General features: G+C 42.4%; 1 protein-coding gene across 2 annotated transcripts in view; it reads left to right on the forward strand.

The window, feature by feature from the left end:
- The window catches only part of efna3b (ephrin-A3b), a 97,670-nt gene extending 91,011 nt beyond the window's left edge, over positions 1–6,659 (forward strand). For both annotated transcript variants that reach the window (XM_060870787.1, XM_060870788.1), the window contains exon 5: positions 5,910–6,659. In XM_060870787.1, coding sequence (XP_060726770.1) covers positions 5,910–6,031 — 122 coding nt within the window. In that variant the 3' untranslated portion in view covers positions 6,032–6,659. The remainder of the gene's footprint in view (positions 1–5,909) is intronic.
- Positions 6,660–10,045: the final 3,386 nt, after the last annotated feature.

Genomic DNA, 10,045 nt, shown 5'->3' on the forward strand with positions numbered 1-10,045 from the left:
ATGTACTAAATTTACCCCCCCCCCCTTCCCCCCCATCCAAATATAGATACAGATCATTCACAGGAGCACTAAACAGATATTGGCTTTATGTTATACCAGTAGCGGTGTCCATATTTTTTATGATGAAAAGTCACCCATTTTCCATTCTATAGATTATTAAACAGATTATTTATTAAACAGATTCTCTACCTTATTAACTATTTTGTCAGAAACAACATGAATGTTTTGGGGTTTTTTTATCCAAGTTGAGATTCCGGTTACATTTTTATCAATCTATTAGCCTGCATGTAAACACTTATGTACTGATAGGCACTACTGAGCCCACATCACTCCACAGTTTAACCTGTGTGTCTGAACACGCACACACCGGTTGCGTGTCTGGAAGTGTTTGTCAGGCTGCAGATCTGCGTCACGCAAGGTGTCTTCTATGACCCGTGTGACAGGGTGTGTGTTTACAAATCTGGCTGTCACTTGAAGTAGAGGTCACACACACACACACACACACACACACAGAACTGGTTGCATGAAATGACTACCAGGCTGTGCAGATAAAATAACATTCCAAGAATGTTTTCAACTTTTGTAATGGCATCCACACCACAGTGTGCTTTTAGTAAAATGGTACTGAATTCCCAGAATTTCTACTACGAGATCTGATCATCATTAGAGTCTTAAAGGAAATCTTAAGTCATGTAATAAATCCGGTCTTTTTACGCGCTTCTATAAATTCACTCGTACTAATACGTGCTGATTCCTTCTCTAACCACTCATTCACAGAGCCTGGTTTTCCATGGGGTCGATATTTATTTGGCATTTATGGAATGAGTCTCCTCTTTCTTTTCTGACATAAAAAGGTTCTTAGGTTTCTGCATTTTCTAAGTAACATGACGAGCTGCATTTTTTCTCTTCAAGTGAGAGTAAATGCAGGAAATTGAGTTTGAAATTGTAGTTGCTTTAGTGTATATGATAACAGGAACTAATGCTACGTACACACATACAATACCAGAGATGATTCATTTATGATAATAGCTGGCGACTTACGGTGACATGAGCGACAGCGACCGTTGGTGACTAGATGTGAGCCATTTGAGAGCGACTTGGTGCAGCGACTACCAATGGAATTAAAGACAGTCAAACTCTATTAGTATGTTGTTCCCCAGAATGGTTCTTTATATTGAACCATTTTTAAGGGTTCATGGAAATGGACCTAATTGTTTCTTTGAATCCAAGTTACCTGGTTCTTATTAGAATCATTCAGGGGTTTTTGGCACTGATTTCACACTGATCTTACACATTTTTTAAATTATAGAAGCACTTTAATAAGAGGTTTATTGCCCTTCAGGAAGTTTTGGGAAACTTCATAGTACAGCGAATTGTCTGGAAGATGTTTCCCAAGATGTGGATAGATGTTGATCTACTGTAGCAGATGTTCCCCAAGACGTTTCCAACAAAAGGATAAAAAATAAATCCCATAGTAATCCACCCTTATATGAGAACTTTGCATCAGGCTGCATCATACTGCCCAGGCGTTGATTAGTTTCCTATAACAGCATCATTTCCCCAGTCAGGTTTATTGCTGGAAGCAGCATGTAAACCTTTCAGCTAATGAGCTTGTGAAAAGAGAATAACTAAAGTCAGATGTTCTAATCATTTCGTATGTGGTTCTGACCTGCCCTGCCATATGACAAGCTAAACTTAATCACATGTGCTGTGGTCTGATTAAAAAGAGAATTCCAGTGGAAATGTGGCCTCTATTTATCCAGGTCAAACGAATCATTTAGAAAATATTTGTTAGATACGATACGCTCCTTCAACGTGGACGTCCTGCAAAGCTCATCGCAGGACCGCTCAAACAAATGACCATGTAGCTTAGTGACAGCTAAAGATCTACAGGCATCTCTTGCTAACATCTGTGTTCGTGATTTATAAGACAAACGCTCAACAAGAGCAGTGTACCTGCGAGCTTATCGCAGACTTAAAAAAGAAAACTTGCCAATTTTTCAAGTCCACCTGGAAAATTTACAGCACTCTTGTGTTAGAAATGGATGTGCGTGTCTTTAGACTCTCTACTTTATCTGCTATGCCTGTCTGCACACGGCAAACAGACATCAAATTACAGTCATGTGATACAAAACGTACCAGACACAGAGCAACAGCAGATAACAGAAGAATGCATGATTTCTGGTTGAACCTTGTGCTTTAGAGTATGCTATCATGGAGTATCAGGGTGAAACGTTGCACGTGTAAGCTGAAGTTGAGTGTTTTACAAAAGAATGAGCAAAAAAAAAAAAGAATTTTGGAATTTCTACATAGAGCAGAAGACTTTTAGTTAAAGCTACGGTTAATTAAGGAGGTTCCTTCTTTTACTAGCTGTAACAGTAACATGAACATTATGATCATGCTGAGCTCACGTTTAACACGCATTCCTGGAAAAATCCAGTTCTTTCCAAGGGGTAATGAGTTTTTTTTTCCCCACATGTGTTTCATTCCGGGGGCACGGTGGCTTAGTGGTTAGCACGTTTGCCTCACACCTCCAGGGGTTTCCTCCGGGTACTCCGGTTTCCTCCCCCGGTCCAAAGACATGCATGGTAGGTTGATTGGCATCTCTGGAAAATTGTCCGTAGTGTGTGAGTGAATGAGTGTGTGTGTGTGTGTGCCCTGCGATGGGTTGGCACTCCGTCCAGGGTGTATCCTGCTTTGATGCCCGCTGACGCCTGAGATAGGCACAGGCTCCCCGTGACCCGAGGTAGTTCGGATAAGAGGTAGAAAATGAGTGAGTGAGAGAGTGTTTCATTCCTGTACATACAGCTTACACAAACACATTCATGCTAAACCCACACCTGACTTTGATTTGTCTGGTTGTATTTGCGTTCGGAGCACTGCCCTTAGGCCAGCTCAGAGACTGCCTACAATGCATGAGTGATCACACAGTCTACAACTGGAGGTGTTATTAACTTTTTTTGCTTAAAGCAACCAGCACTCCAAAAAAAAAAGGGATTTGTAGAGGTCTTAAGCCCTTCTGAAATAGTTTTCCATATCCACAGATGGTTGACATAATACAAAACTCAGACTCTTTAATTAGCAGCCCCAAAAGTATGTGAAGTCACTCTGACTGTCACTCCCATAGGTGCTTCCTTTTCCAGATGCAGTCCCTTCTGTGTTATTATAATATCCTTCATTCTTCTGGGAAGACTTACTGTACCACTAGAGTGTGGAGCGTGGCCGTGCGGATTTGCGATCAATCAAGCACATTCTTGAGCTCAGGCACTGATGTAATCAGTGTTCCAGTTTTCCATCGGGATGTAATCAGCGTTCTATTTCATCCCAAAGATGTTCAGTGGGGTTGAGGTCGGTTCTTTAACTGCAACTTTGGCAAACCACGTCTTAATACAGCGCACATTGTGCACAGGGGCATTGTCATGCTGGAACGGGCCTCTTAGTTCAACTGAAAAGAAACTGTTCTACAGTGGTACAATTTTACAGCACACAAATAGTTTCTATACATTTGTAGGAGTGATGATCAGTTGTCTGTATACGTTTGGCCATACAGTGTATTTTATGCTACTACCTACTTTTATTTGGTGAAAACTGGTTGTTGCTGTTTGTGCCTTAAGATAATCAAATTAAATTAAATTCCTGCTCCTACTGCTGTCTGCCATCCATCCAATAAATATGTATAATTACATCACACTGAATCAATATAATTACACAGATCACACGGTGTATTTATTTAGTATATTTCCTCCTCCCGCTCACCCCCTCAAACAGATTTTCGGCTAATGCTCATATACATACACAGCACGATTACTTGCCGCAGATAATTTAAGGTGATATATTTACATTACTCTGTAGTGTAATATATTTGTCAATATGGTGGTGTTTATTGTAAGTGTTTGTTGCCTTTTTGGACTCCTTTATCATTTGTAATGTTGCTCCCATTTAAAACAGTTCGGCTCAAGCCCAGCCATTTTTAGTGTCATGATTGAGGACAATGTCCCGTCCAGAGACAAGCTGTTTCGTGTTGAGCTTTTGTTCAAACCGACCATCAAAAATACCACCTCGGCATCAGCATTACAATGTGGAAGCACTAAAACCAAGGCTACTTGTTCTGAGCAGGTGTTGTCAGTGAACCGGGCCCCCCCATCTCAGGGCCCCCAGTTTGAGAACCACTGGCCCTAGACTACTTGTTCTGAGCAGGTGTTGTCAGTGAACCGGGGCCCCCTGGCACCATCTCAGGGCCCCCAGTTTGAGAACCACTGGCCCTAGACTACTTGTTCTGAGCAGGTGTTGTCAGTGAACAGGCTGTAAAACTGTTGGCTAAGTTACAGACACTCATGAAAACTGATGCTGATTATCTGGGAAACGTCTCTAACAGCAGTCAAAATGTCATTGTTTGTGTCAGACAAGTTGTGAATTTGTTGTAACATTACAACAGAAGTTCATGACTTACTCTGTGCTCAAAGTGATGCTCACAGCTCCAGTGGTTTTCTCTGTGGGTGAACGAGGATGATGCTGAACAATTGTGTAGCCTCTTATTTTGATTGGCTGATAAGTGTCAGGCTCGACTAAGAACTCGAGCGGAGACGCGCTTGATTCCTGCCCGGTTCCATAGAGACAGCGGTGTGGACAGATACATTTTGTGCGCTGCGGCTTATTAAATATACGATAAATAGTCCAAAAGTTTTTCTGTGTGAGAAATACAGTGTGTGACAGGAGAGCGTGAGAAAAGACCGAAATGAGAGACTGTCACTCTCAATGCGTAATGACAGCCCTGATGTAGTTAGTCATAGGTAAGAGTGAAGCGTAAGAGTACAGAATAAGAGTGATGGGTCAAAGTGCAGTGTAATAGTGATGGGTAATAATAAGTGGTATGTGTGAAAGGTCAGAGTGCAGAGCGAGGGTGAAGCATAAGAGTGAAGAGTTCACAATTATTTATTTACTACAGTGTGATTAGGCTGAACCTTAGACATAAACTGCGTATACTGCAACCTCAAAACTCAGGCAGTATTTTTAATCTTTCTACTTACAAATCATGCTCCACGTAACAGCAAAAACATTTTTGCCTGCGTGCCATGTGAGTCCATTATAAAACCCTGCATCTAGAGTACACTGCACTTTACTAACGTCATGTGTGTCATTTTACTAGAGCTGCAGTGTTGTTAGTATTCCATTTCCTAGCATCCCTGAAGGATTAGCATACATTTCAACACTCTATGTGCGTAGCTCTCTATATAAGCTTGCTAATAGATTTTCACTGAGGAATTTATAAACCATTTCCACGATGTGCTTCACATCAAATTCGGACGTGTTACATAGTTTAGTTGGTCTAATAGAGTTTTGAGCCCATAATGTTTATTACGCTAATTATTAGCGAACGCTGTGCTAACCTGTAACTTTTAGCTTCAGAAGCTGCTAGAAGAGATAGCTCATCTGTCCTGTTACACTGCAGAGAGGTGACGAAATAAAGGAAAAAAGACAGCGGCTGTGTTACAACGTAGCTGCATTTTACTGGCATGGTTTGAGGATTTGTCTGTTAGACGATGACACCGCCCCCCTCCCCCAGCCACAGTGCACGAAGGTTTACTGAATGGTAAACTTACTGTATGCTTCAGCCTTTATAGTCACCAAGATCTCAATGCAAATGATATTTTTGGAGTTATGTGATCAGCAGAACACTGATTAAGGTCATTTATTTTGGAAGAGCCTGTCTGAGGTCGACTAGCAGTTAGCTACTATTTCTAACAGTTTACAGTATTCAGTCCTTCAGTCATGTTTAGTATCTCTTTACATAATCTTACATATAAAAACAACAAATTCCAAGGGATTTCTTTAATAATATATACACCTAAGAGGCCATGGATAGAGAAGAATTCTGCTGAATAATTTCCTTCTCTTTCTTCTCCCGACAGATGATTACGACAACCCTGAGGTCCCAAAACTGGAGAAGAGCATCAGTGGCAGCAGTCCATCCAGGGACCATCTCCTCCTCACAGTAGCCACGCTCTTCCTCATTGCCCTCTCCATCTCCTAGCACTCGCCTCCAGGAAGTGGTCATGCCGCCGAAGCCTAGAGGACTGCAGGGGCGGGATGTGGAAGAGAGGAAGATGAGGACGATGGAAGGACAAGCGTTTAAAAACCAGGAGAGGAACGGAACAGCGGGAACAGGACTAGCGGGACGCTAAGGCCTTCTTTTGTTCTACATGAGTGGAACATGACTTTACAATGACAACTTTGCCAATCAGCTCGATCCATACTGTCTGAAAGCGTCCGTGTGTGTGTGTGTGTGTGTGTGTGTGTAGCTGAATGACTGTTCACACACATGCTGTTTGCAAATCATTCGTGCGAAATCCTCCACTCAGTTTAATTATTTACTTTATTAACTAATGAATGGCCGCTTAGCGATGAAGTTGAATTGATGCTCAAGATGAATGATGCATTAACATTCAAGTCATTATGGATCATTAACATAAAGATTGTTTATGTAAAACAAGGCTGTGGTAAATGACACGTGTGCATCTTAAGCAGCACCTAAAGAGCTTCATTGTCGATTCAGTTCAGCGTCCGTCTCTCTCTCTCTCCGTCTCTCTCTCCGTCTCTCTCTCTGTCTCTCTCATTCTGTCTCTCTCCATCTCTCTGTCTCTGTCTCTCTCGCTCCGTCTCTCTCTGTCTCTCTCATTCTGTCTCTCTCTCTCTCCATCTCTCTGTCTGTCTCTGTCCGTCTCTCTCTCTGTCTCTCTCATTCTGTCTCTCTCTCCATCTCTCTGTCTCTCTCTCTCTGTCTGTCTCTCTCTCTGTCTCTCTCATTCTGTCTCTCTCTCCATCTCTCTGTCTCTCTCTCTCCGTCTCTCTCTCTCTGTCTCTCTCATTCTGTCTCTCTCTCTCTCTCCATCTCTCTGTCTCTCTCTCTCTTTCTCTGTGACTCTTTCTCTGTCTCTCTCTCTCTCTCTCTCTCTCTCCGTCTCTCCCTCTCTCTCTCTCTCTCTCTCTCTCTCTCTCTCTCTCTCTCTCTCTCCCTCTCTCTCTCTCTCTCTCTCTCTCTCTGTGTGTGTGTAAACCTGCAGGATTATCACGTTTACAGCCTTTCCTAATGCCCTCATTATGCTGGAGGATTTTCAACAGTTAGACTTACAGAACAGCAGAATTCTCAGTGTAGCTGTCAGGATAGAAAGGTAGCAATACTGTTTTCCATGATTTAATTTTCCCCTTTTTAGATTGATCACAAAGTTTTAGTGCACAATGGTGTACATGTATCTCAGTAACTGCCACTGACCAGATTCCAAACCTGTTTGTCCCTCGTTCATTTATCTGGTTTCTTTAAGAAACTTGAACTTTTTGAGCCATAATGTTTTCAGAATTGGAGAAAATACATGACATGGACCTTGGCATTCAGTATGTGTGTGTTTGTGTGTGTGTGTTTGTGTTTGTGTGTGTTTCGAGCTGAATTTGGTGCCTGTAGTAACAGTAGCCTAGGCTGGTGATTCTGAAATGCTCTGCTTTTCTCCACTGGACCGCATTCTTTTCTATTTCAAGCCGTTTTCTTCACGACAAATCTGTGTAACTGGAGGACACGTGGAAACGTATGTACATAAACACAAACCTATGATGGATGATTGGATTGTTTTTTTGGGTTTTTTTTGTCTGCACCAGTTTTTACAGGACCAGGAGAGCCCCGGAGCTTAAACACCAAACCCGGATGAGAACCCTGGTCTCGATTCTGCGCTGCTTCCCGCTCGGCTTTATCCGGTCATAAACGCCCGTCAGTAGTCGTCGCTAGAACCCGGCCTGCAGCGGTTATCTGTTCAACGTTCAGCTCAACCCCCAGCTGGTGAAAAGAGCGTTCCATCTTTGGGAATAAGAAAATAAATACCCCATGGAGGACTTTGCACAGGCCACATGCAGCTTAGCTAATCGTACATGCAGATACTGTAATTGTTTTAGGTTTCAGTGTTCTGAGGGGATCTTATTTTTTTTCCAGTGTCACATTTCTCCTTATGACGTTCTTTCTCTTTTTACATCTCGAGTTGCACCTTACCGGCCCTGAGATAAGGCCAGGCCGAGTTCATAGTGCTGCAGCTCGACATAACAGGCTCATAACAGAGAAATGAGAAACGAGCATTCCTAAAATTTAGATTTCAGTAGGATTTAAGATAACGTGCTAAATGAAATCTAACGAGTACATGTAACTCGCGAGCTGGGACGATTTTGATATATAGCATCGAAGCCAAAATGAGTTTTTCGATTAGCTTTAGATTAGCGGGAACTCATCGATGTCGACTCTGTACATTCTGCTAATGTGGTTACCATGGTAACATGCTGTCGTAGAGCAAAGAGTAAAATGCTAACGACTTGAATGCTGAGCGTGACGTGGGACGCACGTCATTTTTACCAACTTTGTTTTGACTTGTATGTTGATTTCCTTGTTGTGTATTTAAAGGCTTATGTATTTGGCTCGGGTTTGTTTGGGGGCAGTGTTTGCGCGTGTGTGTGTGTGTGTTCTGTTCGGGGTCATTACTTTTATTTGCAGGTGGAGAAGTTAAAAAGAGCTGATAGGACAAATGAAGAAAAAGTATCAACTGTTGCACTTCAAAACTTAGACACGAGTTTGTGTGCGTATGTGAGCGTGTGTGCGTTTTTGTTCGAGTCGCTGTGTAAATGGATGAAAGACAGTGTGTTCTTTTATACTGGCCATTGTGTGTGAGAGAGTGCATGAGAGAGAGTAGTGAAAGTCTGTGTGTGTGTGTGTGTGTGTGTGTGTGTCTTTGAGTTGCTGTGAAAATGGTCAAATACATGAAAGACTTTGTGTTTCTTTATACTGTGTGTGTGTGTGTGTGTGTGTGTGTGTGTGTGTGTGTGTTGCTTGATTGTGTGTTTTTGCCACGCATGTGTGCAGGAGAGTCTGGGACGTTTAGAAGAAACAACAAAAGCATTTATTAGTGTTGGAAACAACCATTTAAATCATGTTTACCTTCGACTGGAATGAATTTAAAGAACTTGAAAACAAATAAAGTGTAACAGACCGAAACAAAAGGTTATAATAATACTGAGAATAATAATAATAATAATAATAATAATAATCATGACAACAAAACCACCTGCCTCAGCCTCCTGTTTCTTACACATGTGAACTGTCCTGACGGATTTCAGCACAAACCTGAATTAACACCTGGAATGTGAATCGAAGGTTATTTAAAAAAGAGGGGTGATTGCTGTTGGTGGTGGTGGTGGTGGTGGGGGGTGTCGGTGGGGGGCATATAAGTGCACACAGACATGTTTTTCTACACACCTTAAGACATGACTGTCCTCTACAAATCAGCCTACCCAAGGAGACTCAATCCCTCTTTATCTCTCTCTAGGCTCCATTATCACAGCACAGATAATCTGTGTGTGTGTGTGTGTGTGTGTGTGTGTGTGTGTGTGTGGCTTTAGAAGAAGCACAGCGATTACATCACTAACTTACTATAAAGCCTATCTGATGCTGTGAGGTCGCTCATATCTAATCTCACCTTTACACCCACAATAACAGCATGTCTGCATACGGAACACACAAAGTCACTTTCCAGTCATGAAAACACTTCCTGCTTATTATGCATAGTTTTATTGCTTTGAACTCTCTCTCTCTCTCACACACACACACACACACTCCCCACACATACAGACACACACTCCTCACATATACACACACTCTCTCACCTCACACATACACACACACTCACCTCACACATAAACTCTTTCTCTCACTCTCTCTCTCTCTCTCTCTCTCTCTCTCACACACACTCTCTCTCTCACACACACACACACTCCCCACACACACAGACACACACTCCTCACGTACACACACTCACCTCACACATAAACTCTTTCTCTCACACACACACTCTCTCTCTCTCACACACACTCTCTCTCACACACACTCTCTCTCGCACACACTCTCTCTCTCGCACACACTCTCTCTCGCACACACTCTCTCTCTCGCACACACTCTCTCTCGCACACACTCTCTCTTGCACACACTCTCTCTCTCACACACTCTCTCTTGCACACACTC

Source organism: Tachysurus vachellii, chromosome 5, assembly GCF_030014155.1.
Source record: "Tachysurus vachellii isolate PV-2020 chromosome 5, HZAU_Pvac_v1, whole genome shotgun sequence".
NCBI classification, from domain to species: domain Eukaryota; kingdom Metazoa; phylum Chordata; class Actinopteri; order Siluriformes; family Bagridae; genus Tachysurus; species Tachysurus vachellii.